Consider the following 18,129-nt stretch of genomic DNA (forward strand, 5'->3'; position numbering starts at 1 on the left):
CGTAACCCTTGTGGAACGCCCCCTGTTTCAAACCCTCATGGTTCACTCTTATTGGCCATGAACTGGATCACTTGACCAACGGTCGCGGGAAGACCTCCACACCTTTGATAGGAGGAGTGAGTTATTTTCAAACTATTTTGTAAACATGTAGAGCTACAGTTTTAAAGCTAAATCTCCAAACGATTATGTAATAGGTAAGCGACTGACCTCCTTTTTTGTTCTAGTACTGCCGTTGGATTGCATTCAGTGAGTATTTGAAGTGTTATATTTGGGTGTGTGATCTGGAACGTCAAGAATTGCCGTGCAGCCATTTTTCCCCCAAATAATTGACTTTTACTTATCAATTTGCTGCTGGCTAAACCTAGCTCACAAGCGAGTCGCTAACTAGCTTGCGTGGAATTTAGAATTAGCCATAATGAGCTACAGTTGCCGTCGACATGGAACTCCATCTCCAAATGTTCGACCTATTCGTCAAAAGTTACAGTTTGAGCCACTGAGTGACGGAGAGGAGGACCCCGGCGTAGAGGATGGAAATAACAGCACTGGAGCGGAGTCTGGCTTTACGGAACTTGACTCGCCAATGCATCAGCGGCGTGAATCCACCGCAAAACTTGTCGACGGCAGCAGCCCTTTGAATCGGACTAGAGAAGAGGATGATGTGGAACTTTGGGACGAAGAAGGATTTGATTCCCCGTCACATCTACGTTCCCCAAGTCTCTCAATTTTAATGAAAGGCTCCCCGTCTCCACGGAAAAATTCTCGCCTGCATGGTAGTTCACCAGACCGGCCGTTTAATCAGGACGATAGCTCTTCACCTATCCCAGACTGTCCGGACACACCCCCGCACAAAACTTTTAGAAAACTTCGCCTTTTTGATACGCCACACACACCAAAGGTTTGTTTCTCACTTTATTAAGTTTGCTGTTTGCCCCAGCTTGATTATTTAGGATTCTGAATTTGTTCACATCGTTTTAAATTGAGGTTAAGACCAGACATGTGGGTCGGTTAACGTTAAAGAAGATGTGGTGACCTGTTGGCACTTTCATATATTATAAATAGTTTAAAGAAACTTCAATTAGCCTACATTTATATTAATGCCTGGATGTCTTTGGCTAGTTGACATTTACATGGATGTAACGTGTCCTTATATCCTAGAATGTTTGTAAATTCAAGACCTTGAAAAATTTTGAAAATAGACGTAAATAAGACATGGGTCATTGAAAGTCTATAAACACACACATTTATAACGCATTTAAAGGTGTCGAAGTGTATATTTTTTCCATTATTTTTAAATGGTAATCATATAAATAATTTCCTTTGCAGAGCTTGCTATCTAGAGCCAGAGACTGCAGCTCAGGATCCTCAAACAGGAGGGTAGCCCTGTTTAAGAATGCAGATGCCACAGGAAAATCTGGTTTGGACAGCAGCGGTAGCAGTAAGAGATGTCGGACTCCCATGGTCAACTTCAACCCTTTTACCCCGGATTCCCTCGATATCCAATCTGCCACCCTTCAAAAAAAGACCAGGAAGAGGGCCCACTGGAATGAGTATGTTCAGCTCTAGTGTTCGTCCACCATTGGGGGCATAGTGCATTGTGAATATCATTGCTACCGTCTGGTGGGTAAAATGTGTACTGTCTTTTCTTTTTGAACAGCTCCTGTGGTGAGGACATGGAAGCAAGTGATGCTGAAATTGAGGAAGAAATCTTACGCCCTCCTAAGGTATATTCTTTATTCATTCCTCAAATTCTGTTATTACAACAAAGGCTGAGATTGTATTTTCTTCTCATAAAGAGTAATGTGAAATAGTCTGCGGTGTGTAAGCTTTCTAATCGCTTTTTCTCTTTCTCCAGAGAATTACAATGATGGAGAGCAACATGATGTCCAGGTATGCCTCAGAGTTCCACGAGCTGGAGAAGATAGGCAGCGGGGAGTTTGGCGCTGTCTTCAAGTGTATCAAAAGGCTGGACGGTTGCATCTATGCCATTAAGCGGTCAAAGAAGCCTCTAGCTGGATCTGTAGATGAGTAAGTGAATCTTTTTTTTTGTAATTGTCAGTTTGAAAAGGAGGAACACTTCTGGAAAGGATGCAAATGTGTGTGTGTGTGTGTAGAGTCAGGAAAGGAAAACAACTGTAGCTCGTTAAATGGTATTGACGGATTATCCTAATGTCCCTCTCCATCGCAGGCAGAACGCTCTCCGCGAGGTGTATGCTCACGCTGTGCTAGGCCAGCACCCCCACGTGGTGCGGTACTACTCGGCATGGGCAGAGGACGACCACATGCTCATCCAGAATGAGTACTGCAACGGCGGCACCCTGTCCGACGTCATCACAGAGAACGACAAGCGTCTCTGTTTCCTGACAGAGCTGGAGCTGAAGGACCTGCTGCTGCAGGTGACGCGCGGCCTGAAGTACATCCACTCCACCCTGCTGGTGCACATGGACATCAAACCCAGTGAGTAGTCCAGGGAGTTCAACAGACGTGCTTGAACGATCTGAGTAACCGATGTGCCAGTACTAAACATTTCTTTCACCTGGAAGTGATGGAACCAATGTTCCTGTGTTTTTCAGAGCACACTTTTTTTTCTGTTGTCAGAAATTGTTCCAGATAACGCATCAATAAGAAAGAAATGATCCAATTACCACCTCCTTGTGATAAATCGAGTTTGCTTTTTTTACTCTCTCTCTCTCAGGCAACATCTTCATCTCGCGCAAGACCATTGCCAGTGTTGATGAGTGTGAAGAAGACGATAATGGGGATGGATTGACCACCAGTGTTGTGTATAAAATAGGTACGGTCACACAGAGGTTCTTTTATTGCAGTTAATGATAACATTTGCTCTTCATTCTTAGTAGCTTTATAATCTTTGTGCCCAGCCTTGTTATTTAACTCTATGACTGAGTGCATTTAATATTCAGTCAATAATATCTTTTTATTCTAATCGCTATTGCTCAGGTGACCTTGGTCATGTGACGAGGGTGAACAATCCTCAAGTGGAAGAAGGTGACAGCAGGTTCTTGGCAAATGAGGTCCTTCAAGAGGTAAATTTTCTCTCACTCATAGTTTAATCTCACAGAGATTAAACTCTTTTCAACAGTTAAGAAGTATGCCAGTCACAAGTCTTGTATCTTATCTCTTTCTAATACAGTTGTATTTATTTATTTTTTGCTATAGAACTACAGTAACTTGATGAAGGCAGACATATTTGCTTTAGCCCTGACTGTGATCAGTGCCTCAGGGGTGGAGCCTCTACCCACCAATGGGGACAAATGGCACGAGATCCGCAAGGGGAAACTGCCTCCCATCTTACAATCACTGTCTAAAGACTTCCTGGATCTGCTCAAAGTAAGAATCGATTTTGAAACTGTGCCATAGAGTTCATAAGACTTGGAGGGGTCCGTGTTCAAGGTGCTAACCCATCCTCTTCTCCTGCTGCAGCTGATGATCCATCCTGACCCTGTGAGACGGCCGTCCGCTTCTGATCTCATCAAACACCCGGTGCTTTTGACCGCCGCCAGGATGAGCGCTGACCAACTGCGAGTAGAACTCAATGCTGAGAAGTTCAAGAATGCCCTGCTTCAGAAGTAAGTCTATGATGTACAGTACAGTTCCAGTACCCAAAGTGGTGCGGCACAGCGAGTTGCACCATGGAAACCCCCCCCACACTGAGCTGGTGTTGGTGTGAATGCCCTATTAAGGTCCACTTCTTGATTTCAGCCCTGATAACTTAACTGCAACCAACTTTCCTTTTTCTTTCTTTTTTTTACTATAACGGCAGCTGTAGTTTAAAAGTCTGTATAGCTTGCTAGGTTACTGCTGTAAATGTTTGACCACTTTTCTGTGGACTTTGCACTTGCCTTTTTCTTTCAGCATTTAAAATACAACTGCACACATTACAATTGTATGGGGTGTAGGGGCAGTGTTCAAGCACCTTTTTAAAACAATAGATCTAGTTCTACAGGTTTAGGAACTTGGTCTGGCAAATGCTATTGTCTGCTCTTCATATAAATTGTGTCACGTTTGGGAGTTTCATCATTCCCAAATCTTACGGATGTTTCTTTGCTTTATTCCCTAGGGAGCTGAAGAAGGCCCAGATGGCCAAAGCTGTTGCTGAGGAGAAGTTTCTGTCCACAGACAGGGTTCTGACACGGTCAACAGTCCAACACAATCCCAGACCCTCCAGGCTTATTGGCAAGAAGATGAACCGGTCGGTCAGTTTGACCATTTATTGAGAATGACTCAATACAAAATCATTCATGCCCTCCTAAGTAAGGTGCTGGTCCATCCTATGGCGCTGGATCATGGACTAAAGATATCAATGGTATCCCTGGAGTATATTTTTAGATACAAGGAACACAGATTTCTCCTTAAGATTGAGAAATCTTGCCCATTGTCACGGAGAACATCCTTTGTCAGACCTGCAGTGGGTTATGAGTCAATGCTCCAGACTTGGTCAAAGGTATCAAGTAAGAATGACCTCTTCAACTTGACCAAGTGTACTGGACATGTCTCAAGACAAGTCTAGCCATTCCCGACAGAGATGCTGTAACTTTGTCAGTCCTAAAGTCACATAGACTCAAGGTTGGAAGGTTCTCCTGTCTTTCCGCCCTTTTTCTGTGAAGCCTAAACTTGCTCTTCAACAAAGTGGACCACAGCAAAAGCCTTTTCCTTGGCTGCTTCTGTCACATGCCTGGTGCCACAAGCTGGAGGCAATCATTGTGGAGTCAAACAAGGAGAACCTGCTGCTATTCATGTTTGTCTGTTCAGTAGAGGTTGGTGGATTTGTTCATTTCCAACTGCTGCGAGTTGAAATCCTTGGCTCTTAAGACAATGTTTCCTTTTGGAATCCTAATATGCATTTGTATATTTTGTTATCTTCTAAACTGATATCTATTTGAAATGGTGAATAGATCATGTAAACAATTCTTAGTTCCGGTCTAATGAAATGATAAAGCATTTGTTGGCAACACTTCAACTAGTGAATATTGTTCAGGTTTGGTTCAATTAGAGGCGCTGACCCAGTCTGGCATTAAATAATCATTGTTCTGTTCTATGAGTCTTTGTGAATGGATGATGCATTCTTTCAAAAAACAGTTGCAGTGGGCCTGTCTAGTTCGACCTTGCACTGGAAAAATAATGCCCCTTTCTTAGCTCCTAAATAAATATTTCTATATTAATATAATATAGAAATTCTCATGAATTTCCATACCCAACGTTTTGTTATTGTCAGTTCTTTTAATAAATTCCTGTCAAATTCATCTGTAGTGTCTCTTCTCATTGTCTATCTCATAATATGGGATTTGGTTATTCCAGGTAAACTAGTTTGCCATTAGAGGACATGGTTAAATGTTTTATTGCTTACACGTTAAATAATCACATCGGTATTCACATACCGCACTGAATGTTTATCACTTGGGATAAAACTTGTTTAAGTTACGGGCGTCTGCCACAAACAAATGTAAATGCTTTTTTCTGGCGCTGAGCGGTGCTATATGCCCTTGATATTGTTTGAGTATCTGACAACATGTCATGTGACCTCAACTGAATTCTCCGTGAAGTTTTCAATATACAAGAGCGAGCGAAAACAGCAAGTGAGAGAGCATTGGCAAAAACACACCGATGGCACTACGAGACGAACTTCTGAAGTCAATATGGCATGCTTTTACAGCGTTGGATGTGGACAAAAGCGGAAAAGTGTCCAAATCCCAATTAAAGGTACGATTTACTGAATACTTTTGTGAAACCACTTGTTATCTGAACATCTCAGCAGATCAAAGGTTTAACAGTTCAGAATTTCCAATGAACATCCAAATTACTTGTGTTTTCATGGGTATAAAAATCCTAAAAAACTAGGATTGTACATTTTTGCCTTTACCGTGGATGGTGGTTTATAATGTGTGAGAGACATAAACGTGTCACTCGTGCGTATCAAGTGAATCAGTGGCTGTTTATTCAAATTCAAAGCTGTCTTATTTCTGGGTTAAATAACGAATAAAACGAATTTTAAGATTGATCAATGTTCAAAGTGAATTGCGCAATCCGAAGTACGCCGATATAGACTTTTTGATTTTCTAAGCAGAAATACATGTAAATGAAACCTGAACCTGAAATGACCATGTTCTGAAGTAAAATGTTACACATGAAATCCTCATAAGTCGTCTTCTGCCATTGTAGGTGCTGTCCCACAACTTATGCACAGTGATGCGGATCCCTCACGACCCAGTGGCTCTTGAAGAGCACTTTAAGGATGACGACGAGGGACCTGTTTCCAATCAGGGTTACATGCCTTACTTGAATAAGTTTATTCTGGACAAGGTGACATAAACGATGCCTCGTAAAGTTATTGATCATACATTTTGGAGGTTTACTTTAAATAATTTTACTGCTTTGTATCTTTGAGAGCTTAGAATTACTGTGATAATTAAGTGATTCATCATGAAGGGTTGGATGTCAATATAACTGGAAAGTTGGTGGCATCAAAATGGACATAACAAATTTGTAATGTTAGAAGAATCAGAATAGGTAATGGGAAGTTTTTTCAGAGGACATTACGTCATAACTGCTTCTTTTTGACTTGCAGCCATGAGGAAATAGGGTAAGAGCACACAGTAATGTTCATGAACCTGGCCTTTTTGTGACCAATGTCACCAGGCAGACTTGGGCGTTGGTCTGTCCACCTCCCCATTCACCACTGGGAAACTCCACCCTTTCTGACCCCTTGGTGTCACCCTCTTAACTGAATCACTTCTCTTGCAAGGCATTCTACCCTCATAACAATAATACATGTGACCAAGTACTACTACAGACAATATGGTATGATATGACAGTATGTTCAGTACTGGATGACAAGAGTGTCCTGAAATGACTGAGTTGGTAAAAATCCAAGTGAATTTATTAACCAATCAAATTGCATATGCAGTAGCCTAACAGTGAAAAACACTTGGGAAAACATTTTGGACACAGCGCGCACTGCCTGTGTGGAGCATGACATTCCTGTCACCCATTTGACCCTGTGCACTCTTGGAATGCATGGTTGATTAGGACCTTTTGTGACAGAGAAGGGGTCAAATAATGTGGAACAGAGACACAACCCCATTTTTTAGTCCGCAAATACATGACCTGCTTTTATTACATGCCACAAGGTTGCTATGGTTGGTTCATTTCTGTGTTCACGTTTTTCTCATATCCTCATACTTATTTATAGTTGGGAAAGTAGGGGTTGCTTGTTTCACCTCTTCTTTGGAAATTGTCTATATGTTTGTAGACCCAAGTGTTGCTGGTTTGCCATCTTTGTTTGAGCAGATCTAAAGTGTGTAAACATGTTATTACAATCCACAATGCAGACGTTAGTAGCTATAAATAGTTCACACGTTCTGTCTGCACAATAGATTTATTTCGACTATTTACTCTCCTCCTCTAAGTATGACCCAGATAAACAAGGGATATCTCTCTTTCTGTAGGTCTCTGTCTCCTTGACAATCCAAGGTCAGTGATAACAATGCCTGGAGACCTCTCTCTCTTCGCGCCAGTGCATGCTAATCAACATGTGTAGCTATGTGGAGTGGTAAGAGACAGCCTCCATTGCTGCGCATGCATTTACAAAGTCCCCATTGTCGAGGTGCAGAGAGTGGGTGAGTGGCATGGAGGAAGGAAAAGAGATTGAGAAAGAGGAGAGATACCACTACCACACTGCCTGTATTGACTTGTCTGGAAGGCAGAGAGAACTCGACGAGTACGACGACTTGACATGTCGATACAAGAAAGAAAGATAATCTGCTACGTTCACAACAGTGCTCTCTCCCCTGTCTGACTGCAAACACAGGATTTCTCAAGTTGCTCTCCGCTAAACGTTTGTTGACTCTTCTGTAACAAACTTCTGAGCCGAGATATCCGAACTGGCACAATTATAAATATATTGCCTGTTAATGGATCTTGGTCTTTTATTATCTATAAAGGCCATACCAGATTTCTCAGCCTTTTTATTAAGGTGTCGATCTATTGTGTTATTTGAAAGCATTATATTTCACACTCAGTGGTGAACGTCCTACTGGGACAGTTTGCTTACCCAGCGTTGCTTTTGGTACGAGATGTGCTCCTGTCCACATGATCACACGCTGGACTTGCCAAGTCTCTATGGAAACGCTTGTATTTAGAGCTGAGGAGAAAACATTTCCCCTCCACCGCACTGATTGTAGCTTTTGTAAGGGCCTTTTCTCAACTGCTCTGAAATCTGAGCTTCAGAGAGAAAATACAATAAATATCCAATGTTGTCTGTTATTCACCTGTAAACAAGAAACAGTGTTCTACCTAGTTCAATTTAAATTGAGTGACCTACATGCCACCTGTTGTCATTGCTGTCATTTCCCTAAAGGAAGGTGCAGTGGCTGGAGCTTGTAGGTCTTATGGGCCTCTGTAGGTCCGTCTACGTAAACAACCTGACCAACTTCTTCACCCGCTGCAGGTCCAGGACAACTTTGACCGGCAGGACTTTAACAGGATGTGCTGGACCCTGTGTGCTCGCAAGAACCTGGATAGGAGCAACCTTCTCATCTCGGATGACAGTGCCTTCAAGATCTGGTGCATCTTCAACTTCCTGTCCGAGGATAAATATCCACTGACCATGGTCACTGAAGAGGTGAAATGCTTGGAAGGGCCTGTGTTCACATAAACAGAATCACCAAAAAAAAACACTAATCACCACTTATGTTAGCAGTGCACTTAAGTTATGTGTAGAGGTTGGGTTAATCATTTACACATTGTTTAGACCAGAGTTTCCTGGCTTCTACAAACTGGTTGTTTGAGTTACTTTGGAATTAGGGACTTTAAATGATAAGGAAGAAATGCGATAAAGAATACAAAGACAATAAATAATGCTGTTTTTGTTCTTTACTGACAGAAACATGAGCATTCAGAATGAAGTGGAGAAGGGCGATTTAGCTCACAGTGCCTTATGGAAAAAATACTGTAGCGAAGATCCTTGTAGTGACCAGTATTGCTCAACCGCACACACAGAAAAGGAAGTTTGCAGCTTCCTGTTGAATTGAAGATTTATTGTTGATGCCAATTATACAACTAATGCACTAGTTGGGTTATAAATGGAAATGTGCACTGTTGTTTTTTATGAAATACTTTTGACTATGAAATAGATTAACATGGTATGTTCTTGCACGTTGATCAGATTGGATTCCACTGCATATGTGTATGTTTTTATAGGTGAATACTGATATTGAAATATCTTGATGTGTGTATCCATTAGATTGAGTACTTCCTACGGAAGCTGACCGATGCCATGGGGGGCAGCTGGGTTGAGGAAAGGTTCGAGGACTACAAGCTGGAGCTGAGTGCCAAGCAGCAGTGTCTGAATGCTTGGGAGCTGATCCACTTGGTGGGCACTGGGAGTTTCAGCAAGGGCATGGACCACCAGACACTTTCCATGGGCATCACCGAGGTCTACCAAGAGCTGATCCTGGATGTGCTCAAACAGGTTCAACAGGCTTTGTTGTTTGCTTTCATGTCTGTTCTAAAGCATAGTGGTCTATTATAATTGGTCACTCTAAAATTCTTTCGCTGTAATGTCTGCATTCCTGTCGTTGGGGGACGCCCCCCGACAAGTGTTTGCAATTGTTATTGACAAAAATACTGCACAAACCTATGTAGAGCGTTATCATAAAATAAAACTGAATTGGATAGAGAGTCACACATACCACAGCCATATCTAATTGCTGGACACAATCTGAGATTAATGACATGATAGCCTGATTATGTCAGGAGTCAGAGAGTGTACTTCTCAGATGGTACGGTCCTCAGATGGTACGGTCCTCTCACACTCAATGTTGGTCTCACCCTGGAGGGCTACATGATGAAGAAGGGCCACAAGAGGAAGAACTGGATAGAGCGTTGGTTCCTGCTAAGGCCCGACTCAGTTGCCTACTATGTGAGCGAAGACCTCTTGGAGAAGAAGGGGGACATCATGCTGGACGAGAACTGCTGTGTGGAGGTAAGAAAGCATTGTAATAAAGCCAATTGGAGTGATGTTTGTACCAAATTCCATATGAAGGCTTTCATTTTGGCTTTATAAAATATGATACTGAGAAACTGCTTGGCGTAAACTGAACCATAATTATTTGACCCTGGTCTGGTGTTCACATCATTTAAGTAGTATGCCTTTAAGACATTCAAAGGCTTATGCTTTCACCATCAGTCATTACCGGATAAGGAAGGAAAAAAGTGCCTCTTCTACATCAAGTGCTCTGAGAAAAGTTTTGAGATCAGCGCATCGGATAAAAAGAGGAAGCAGGAATGGATTCAGGGTAAGAGATGGAAGGGGTCCGTCATTTTCAAACTCAAAAGTCAGCAGAAATCCTCTTGTCCATCATACGCTCAAAAATACTGTGTTGAATATTTAATAGTCAATGACTCCCAATCATTTAAAATAGGTCAAGATTCAAAAAGCTTTATTGTCTAATATGTTGCCATGTTAGAACATTTTCTTTTGATTGAAGGCAGAGTGTGTGTGTGTGTGTGTGATGTTTCAGTAGAATGACTTTGTATATGTCTTGCATTGGGATGGGTTCTCTACACATGGATTATGTCTCCCATGATTATTTGTACGATTAGCGTAGCATGTAAAACGGCCGGTTGACCCTTTCAGTCATCTCTTCTCAGCCATCCAGACGAGTGTTAGCCTGCTGAAGCTAGGCCGCCCAGCGCTGCATCGCGAGTCGCGCCTGAAGCGTCGCGAGCTCCGTCAGAAACAGCAGGCGGAGCAAGACGAGCTGGAGCTCAGGATGACGGAGCTGCAGACAGCCAATGAGAACAAGCAGCAGGAACTGGATGCCATGAGGAAGGTAAACTTCATTTGTAAAATGATTGACAGGCACAATGCAAACTAGGCTATATGAAGTAACGCAATGTTATAATATCTTAAAGAATACAAATGTACCTTGAATGTACCCTGAATACATTTCTAACCTTGCACAGAAACATTATTACAATATATTTAGTTTTGACTGAAGACACACACGTCACAATGAGGTGTGCAAGCAAAAGTTCTTCACTTGTGGTCACATCATCAACTATTTCAATCTCAACCTCAAGAAGTGAAGCTTTGAGCAGATGTGATCTACAACATACAATGCAGCCGAGGCACAATCATCACACTTAACGTCAACAAGCTCACATTGTCTGATCATCCATTGTGCCACATTCATAGTGTATGGACCACACTGTCCCATTGAGGTCAGCCCTTGTCCCTGGTGCTCATCACCCTCGCTCCTACATGCCAGACCGATTTACACACAGATTGTTGACCTCTAAACCCTGGGTTTACATGTACACAATAAAACCTTCTGTCTCCAGATAGTCACCTCACCAACTTGCCCCAGTGATGCTGGAGTAAGAGAGGTCCTATGAACAGTCACAGCTGTATTCATGTTCTGATGAGAATGAACGATGACGTTTCACAACCAAAGTTCCGCTGATACCTTCTTTTCTTTTCATGTGTGTATTAACTGTACCCCTCCGCTATTGGTCAGCAACTAGACGAGGCGGCAGCCAGCGCAGCAGAGGAGGAGCGCAAGCGACAGCAGACCCAGACAGAGCTCCAGGACCGCTACAGGATGGACCTGGAGAGAGAGAAAATGGTACCCATTTTTCTTCTGTTTCTGTTGGCTTCTGTCTGAGTCTGTCCAGAACTGTAGAGGGGGAGGGCCTTACAACGTTATCATACATCCACATAAGCTTATTTAATAACCTAAGCTTGTCTGGTTTATTTTAGGAACCGCACACATTAGTAGCTTCCTGTTTAACCCTAAAACCCTTACAACTGTTTGTATGTTTGTGTGTCTGACGACCCGAGTAAATCATGACGGTGATGTTCTTCCACTCGTTTTGAGTGTCAGTGGTTGTGTCAGTCAAACCACCTGACAAGAAGCCAGCTGCCCTCCTATGTGGCCCTTTAGGTGCGTCAGGAGATGGAGGAGCAGGTGGCCCAGAAGTCCAGTGAGCTGGAGCAATACCTCCAGCGGGTCAAGGAATTAGAAGACATGTATCACCGCCTGGAGGAGGCACTAGAGGACGAGAGAAGTGCCAGGCAGGACGAGGAGACCGTGCGCAGGCTACAGGCCCGGTGACTGGAATAAATTTTACATTAACATTTAGTCATTTAGCAGACTTTCTTATCCAGAGCGACTTACAGTAAGTACAGGGACATTTTCCCCGAGGCAAGTAGGGTGAAGTGCCTTGCCCAAGGACACAATGTAATTTGGCACGAACCAACAACCAACCTTCTGATTAATAGCCCGACTCCCTAACCGCTCAGCCATCTGCCATCTGACCCCCTGAATACATGCGGGCAAATGGGCAAAGCTCACCAGAGAGATCAAATAACCACTTTGTTGTAGTTTAATCTTGGAAACCATACACAGAGAAATGGAAACATATTTCTCAGGCTCAAAAATGATTTCCCTCATCCCTTACCGTCAGGTGTAAAGCGCATACAAGAATAATTTACAGAAAGGGCATGAATTTCTTCCACCCTCTTTGCAGAGGTTAACGCAATCAAAAATGCTGTCTTTAAAGACAACATTTTCATATCCACATGCCTTGAGTATTAAAGAAAAATCTCATTTTTAATACTGTCGAATTACTTGAGTTTGGCCATAAGTGTGTGTATGCGTGTTAGTTTTACATATTTAAAGCAAATAAACTAAAGTCTGAATTTGTTTCTGGGCAGGTTACTGGAGGAGGAAGTAGCCAAGCGGGCTGAGCTGGAGGAGATCCACATCCACCAGCAGAGGGCGATCTCTGAGACTGAGGCAGAGAAGCAGCAGCTAGAGAAGGCCAGGCTGGCCAAGGAGAGCGCCCTGGAGGCCGCCATGCTGCAACTGGAGCAGCTTGAGAGTGAAAGACAGGGGGCGCTAGAGCAATACCAGGTCAGATACTTCACTACCATAATGTACGCCTATTGTTTATCCTTTAGGCTAGAATTTTTGGTGTCACAGTATTCTAATTCTGATGTCTGACTTGGAAGAAAAATTGAAGTTTAGAATAAAATGCAATGGAAGCTGGTTAACTAAATCTTTTTTTTATGACCTTAACGGATCTATTCAACGGACTGTGTATTCTCTTTGATTCTGTCTGCTGTTCCTGTCTGTGCGGTTGGTTGGTTTGACACAGGAAGTGATAAAGAAACTGGAGGATGCAGCTAATAACACCAGGACATGGAAGCACAAAGTGGCCCACCACGAGGGCCTGGTCCGCCTCATTCAACCAGGTACCACCTGTCAATAGAACGTCCCCCATTCTTGACCCCCTCGCCATGTCACAATCAAGGGGAGTGACTAGGCTATTCCCTGCTCTAGACTTTGACCCTTTATCCCCCTCTCTGTTCTTTCACTTCTTTTGTCCATCCTCAGGCTCCAAAGGATCGCAGAGAATGACAAACTGGGGCCCTGCAGCTTTCAGTGAGGGAGAGTTGAGTCTGAGGGAGAAGGACTGGCAGGAAAAGAGGAACAGGCCCCCCACAGAGGCACAGTAGTACCTCCCCCCCAACACACACACACGTCCACACAAGTGCCTTCCTGAACTCATGAACACACATCACAACAATGTTGTACTACAGATGTTTCACATTTAATTGGCTCTGCACTGCATCACGCCGTTGTGGTGATTTACATTTTGGTCTTTTTCTGGCAACTTGTTTACTGAAATAATTCAGTTAAATAACTTAGTTTAAGTTTAGTTATTGTTGTGTGATTCACTAACCCGTTGTCATACTACTGCATAAAAAACAATCCTTTACTTGGGTACCATTCAAACAAACCTACATAACCTTACATGAACCTTTCCATAAAAACACAAACAAAAGTAATTTAAAGAGTCTGTTTTCTGGAAGCAAATCAGTGACATGTTTTGAATTTTAAAACGCATTGAATACTTAATATCGAAATTTAAACACCACCGAATTTGATGGTTTTGAATTAATCTCTTTAAATTTGAAATATTAAGTTATTTCACTGATTTGGTTCCATATAGCTTCACTTTAAACATGGTTGCAAACTGTAAAATGTATGCACCATTATGATCTACTTCTGTCTTGTCATTGAAATACTATAAGATTTTATACTTTACGGTTTTTAATACTTGTAAATAGAAGACTGAACTCTGTAATAAACTGTAAAAATATATTAATGCACAGTGCCTGTGATGTAGTCAATGATATCGGTGACTCACAAACACAGATTCTTGTAATTATAGTGCAATGTTCATGTTTGTGCCTGTGATACAGTTGAAAGTTCTCAGATGCTTTTTTACCTTCATTTGTCAGATCACAATTGAAACGGTCAAAATTACTTGTTCAACTCTTAATCTGTTCATTTATGCATATCATAAAAGCAATTACTTATTCTTATGAACAAATTACCATTGCTTTTGTACATTCATGCTCTTTCATAGGTTCTTTTTAATTACGTTACATTTTAATTGTGTATGAAACATGTGAGGCAAACGTGACGTCATTTACAAAACAGTCAGTATTGCAGATATTTTCCAGGTCAAACTTTAGGTTTATATTTGGAAGTCCACTGTAACACTTTGTCGCTCAAAAGAGGTTTCTTTGGAGTCCTGTGCCCTTCTGTTACATTTTGGCCCTCAGTGGAGCCAAACTGAGGAACTGGAGGAATTTCTCCAGGGTGGACAAGTACTCCTCAGGGTGTCGCCTAAGGTGGCCTGCATGTGTCGAATCCTCCCATTTCTTCTCTGTGACACTCATTCCTCGTTTCCTCCAGAAGGCACTGATCTCTTCCATTCCCAGCGGGTCGCACAGCACATCGTTCTCACAGAAGTAGAACAGGGCTGGCGCGGTGACCGGATTGTTCCAGAATACGTTGAGGCTTTTGTTGAAGTATGCTACCGTGTGCTGTTTGAAGGCCCAAAAGTAAAGCATACTGCCGTGTTTCACTAAGTTCTCGAAGCGAGGGAATATGTTCTTACCTAGGCCTGAGGAGATAAAGAGTCCAAATGTTGGAGCAAACACTTTAGAGGTTTGAAATTCAGTAAGTAATTAGTTGAAACCAAAGCACTACAGTTATAGACACAGCTCTAAACCACCTTCCCCTTGAACGTCTACACATTAAGGCCTGCTGTCCAGACAAACTCACCAATCGCCATCCTCTCCAGAGAGCCCATCACCAGGCTGTCGTAGATCTGGCCCCTAATCCTCTGGGTGAGTTCCTGATACTTGAGCGTGTCCTGGGACACGTGCACCAGCAACTGGGTAAATGTGAAAGCGCCTATGGAAAAGGCATGCACGAGCAGGGGGCGTGAAACAAACTGCTCACTTTGAAGCACGTCTAGCACCCGTGCTCCATAGTCCAGCCCCCATCGAGGCCACAGGAACAGACTCACCTGAAGGCAAGGAGTTAAGGTACAGAGAGAGATGTGAAATTCAGTGATGGCACAGATGAACTTGCTTGGATGAAGAGTTCAGAAAAACAACAGACTGGATTTCAGAGCAGTACACAGCGGTGGAGAGAGACGATAAGTGGACAAGGTCTGAGCTAGGCTAGTCAATGGGTTTGTGGTCGAGGAGACATGACACATTTCTCCAGTTGACACATAGAAATTTCGACACATAGAAAAACTCATAAAGAGTTATGTCAAGCAGCCTCAAAGAAAGACGTTTGTTGGCTACCACGAGAGAATATGCGGTGACGGGATCTCATTGAAGGTAAACTCGGAGAGGTAAACTTTCACCTCGGCTCATCTGGACAGCCAATACATGTTTTCTGGGTGTAATGGTTCACTGGATCAGCAGTTTAACTTTGGAGCGCAACAAAGCCGCAACAAAAGACTCAGAGGCAGGCCCATTTGAGATTAAAATTCAGATTAAGATGGAATGCATGGTTAATTTGTAGCCACTGTGGGGGTGTATGAGGTTGAGACACTGAACCAGATCTATAACTTCTTTACATGAAGTACATCACTGACCCCATTTAGCGCACCTGTGGAGCCGCTTAGGAGATTGGTGCTCACGCCTAGAAGGAACAAACTGTCTTAAGGTTTGAGAAGTTTCTGCTAATGAGATACAATCCTTGTTTCCCTTCTGAAGATTAGGATTTTGCTTGATATGTCCGATCAAAAAGAACCAAACAAAAAGCTTTACACAACAAGAATCAGCCTAAATGTGGTGTTTTGGAAGAGTTGAGAGGCTGCATCACTTCTTTGGAAAGCAAGTTGCTAAAGTAACATAATATTGCGACTGAGTGCTTTTGATACCAATTAATAAGTACAGCAATTGTTATCATTTTAAGTAGTGAGTAAAAAGTAACTTATTATCCATCCTGAGTAACTTGCCCAACATGAATCACAATGCCTGCTCACCTCACTCTCCACAACGAGCACATCAAAGCCAGTGCGGAAGTAGATGTCACAGTACTTGGCCACAGCATGGGGTTGAGACCCCAACCACGGCATCATCAGAAGGAGAGGTTTGGCTTTGACAGGGGCTGGGGTTCCGGAAGGTTCAAGGGCAGCCGTCTCGTTTAGGTAGAAGGTGATGTTCTTGCTGATTCGGTGAGCTGTGACCCCACTACTGATGACCCGGGGTAGCATGGTGACAGCTAGACGTCCTTAACACGGGAGGTCAGGGAGCCAGTTGGAAAGGGTGGGTTCAAAGACGCTGGGAAAACTTCATTAATAAAATGAAAGAAAGCGGGAAAATGTTTAACATGTAGTCATTTAGCAGACGCTCTTATCTACGTTTAAATCTAAGCATGGAACGGTGAAAACTTTAATTGCATGGTAGCTCAATTATCCGTGCCATAATTAGTAGACGAGACACCATTGAAATGTTTGAGGTATATCACAACAAATTAACTTGTCTAGCAGGCTATTGATGTTGTCGAAAAAAACAAATGCAAGGGAAAACTACACCAACAGCCACAATTGAACAAAAACCTAAATAAACCTAACTAGTCCAGATCGACTACTTGCCACAACGCCGTAGTAGTAGTAATCACAATGTTCGAGTTGAGACTTACTATTCTGAAATCAATCACGATTGAAAGTGATAAGTACTAATTTAATCGGTATGCTAAAATATGCGTGCATAATGACATGAAAAGCGATTTACACGATCGGTTATAGTTAGCTAGATAGGTCGAACTTCACCCATGCACACCGGGCATCTAACAACTTTGGCCCGCCCCCAAATTATGCAATGTAGCCTACAATACTTACCATTCAAAATAAGCGACTTGCTGCTCTCTCTATATATACAGCTAGAGCATTTTATTATAATCTATTACATAATAGCTACCTACCTTTAATTATCTTGTTAACTACATCTGTCTAAACCACTTTACGCCTTGATATGGTTTCATAACTGATCACTGAGTTGATTTTATAACTTGTTTTTCAGCTTGGCCCCTTTCACATTTTGTTGCGCTTGTCGATTTTATGCCGCGAAAGAAACTGCGAGCTTAGTTTAGCCTAGCCTAGTCTTAAATAAGCGAAGAACAGGGAAAAACGCATGTGCTCTTCTCTTGTGGTTGTTCGTCATGCAATAGCCTAGAAACGGACACAAACACATTTTACAACAAGCATGCAACAGCTTCCCTGACCACCTAAAGGCTACACAGACATTGGACAAATTTAAGACTGGCCTAAAAACCTTTCTATTCAGGAAGGTGTTTCTTACTTTTAAAATTTATTTTATTATAGTTGGTTTATAACTATGTGCTTGCTGTGTACTGTGGCACTCTGAGATTCAGCTGAATGTAGAGTGCGTTATAAATTAAATGAATTATTATTTTTCATTATTATAACATGTACTTTATGTAATGGGCATGGGGATGACTTGTAAAAACAGGGGCCAGCTAGGCTACCATCTGTGTGTGTGTAGCCAGTGAGATGTGGGGGTTGTTGGCCATGCACAGAGCTGAGCTCATTTGTTTGACCAGGTATTGTTCCCCTCTGGACTCCTCAGTTCCGCTGGGTTGGTGGCTTCCTGTGCTGTCATCAGACAGGGTTCAGCCACAACCAGCCTGGAGGTCTCTTCTCTCAGAAATTATGGAGAAATTTACGCTTAAACGATAAAAGGATCTTTTCGTTGCCGCCGAGTACACACTG

General features: G+C 42.5%; 3 protein-coding genes across 6 annotated transcripts; 2 read left to right on the plus strand and 1 right to left on the minus strand.

Moving 5' to 3' along the window:
- Positions 1-69: 69 nt before the first annotated feature.
- wee1 (WEE1 G2 checkpoint kinase) lies at positions 70-5,249 on the plus strand. The gene is made up of 11 exons (XM_047033661.1): positions 70-116; positions 225-895; positions 1,324-1,547; positions 1,655-1,721; positions 1,853-2,025; positions 2,186-2,454; positions 2,693-2,791; positions 2,956-3,041; positions 3,175-3,345; positions 3,439-3,584; positions 4,076-5,249. Exons 2-11 carry the CDS (start codon positions 416-418, stop codon positions 4,230-4,232), a joined length of 1,872 nt encoding a protein of 623 aa, XP_046889617.1. The 5' UTR covers positions 70-116; positions 225-415; the 3' UTR covers positions 4,233-5,249.
- A 311-nt stretch (positions 5,250-5,560) lies between these two features.
- Positions 5,561-13,912, plus strand: swap70b (switching B cell complex subunit SWAP70b). Its single transcript, XM_047034220.1, has 12 exons — positions 5,561-5,715; positions 6,175-6,315; positions 8,462-8,635; positions 9,257-9,484; positions 9,851-9,997; positions 10,202-10,310; positions 10,666-10,847; positions 11,535-11,642; positions 11,961-12,127; positions 12,734-12,932; positions 13,177-13,273; positions 13,416-13,912. The coding sequence occupies exons 1-12, from the start codon at positions 5,620-5,622 to the stop codon at positions 13,535-13,537; spliced, it is 1,770 nt and encodes a 589-aa protein (XP_046890176.1). The 5' UTR covers positions 5,561-5,619; the 3' UTR covers positions 13,538-13,912.
- Positions 13,531-17,523, minus strand: si:dkey-5i3.5 (uncharacterized protein LOC565091 homolog). Of its 4 annotated transcripts, none has more exons than XM_047034223.1 (4): positions 17,322-17,523; positions 16,381-16,687; positions 15,159-15,405; positions 13,531-14,997 (listed from the first exon to the last, which is right to left on the minus strand). In XM_047034223.1, the coding sequence occupies exons 2-4, from the start codon at positions 16,609-16,611 to the stop codon at positions 14,636-14,638; spliced, it is 840 nt and encodes a 279-aa protein (XP_046890179.1). In that variant the 5' UTR covers positions 16,612-16,687; positions 17,322-17,523; the 3' UTR covers positions 13,531-14,635. The 4 variants fall into 4 exon arrangements, with proteins under 4 accessions (XP_046890179.1, XP_046890180.1, XP_046890178.1 ...); XM_047034224.1 differs by lacking the exon at positions 17,322-17,523 and adding an exon at positions 17,239-17,307; XM_047034222.1 differs by lacking the exon at positions 17,322-17,523 and adding an exon at positions 17,040-17,185.
- Between the last annotated feature and the right edge of the window lie 606 nt (positions 17,524-18,129).

The sequence above is a fragment of the Hypomesus transpacificus genome, chromosome 14 (genome assembly GCF_021917145.1).
Source record: "Hypomesus transpacificus isolate Combined female chromosome 14, fHypTra1, whole genome shotgun sequence".
Taxonomy (NCBI): Eukaryota; Metazoa; Chordata; class Actinopteri; order Osmeriformes; family Osmeridae; genus Hypomesus; species Hypomesus transpacificus.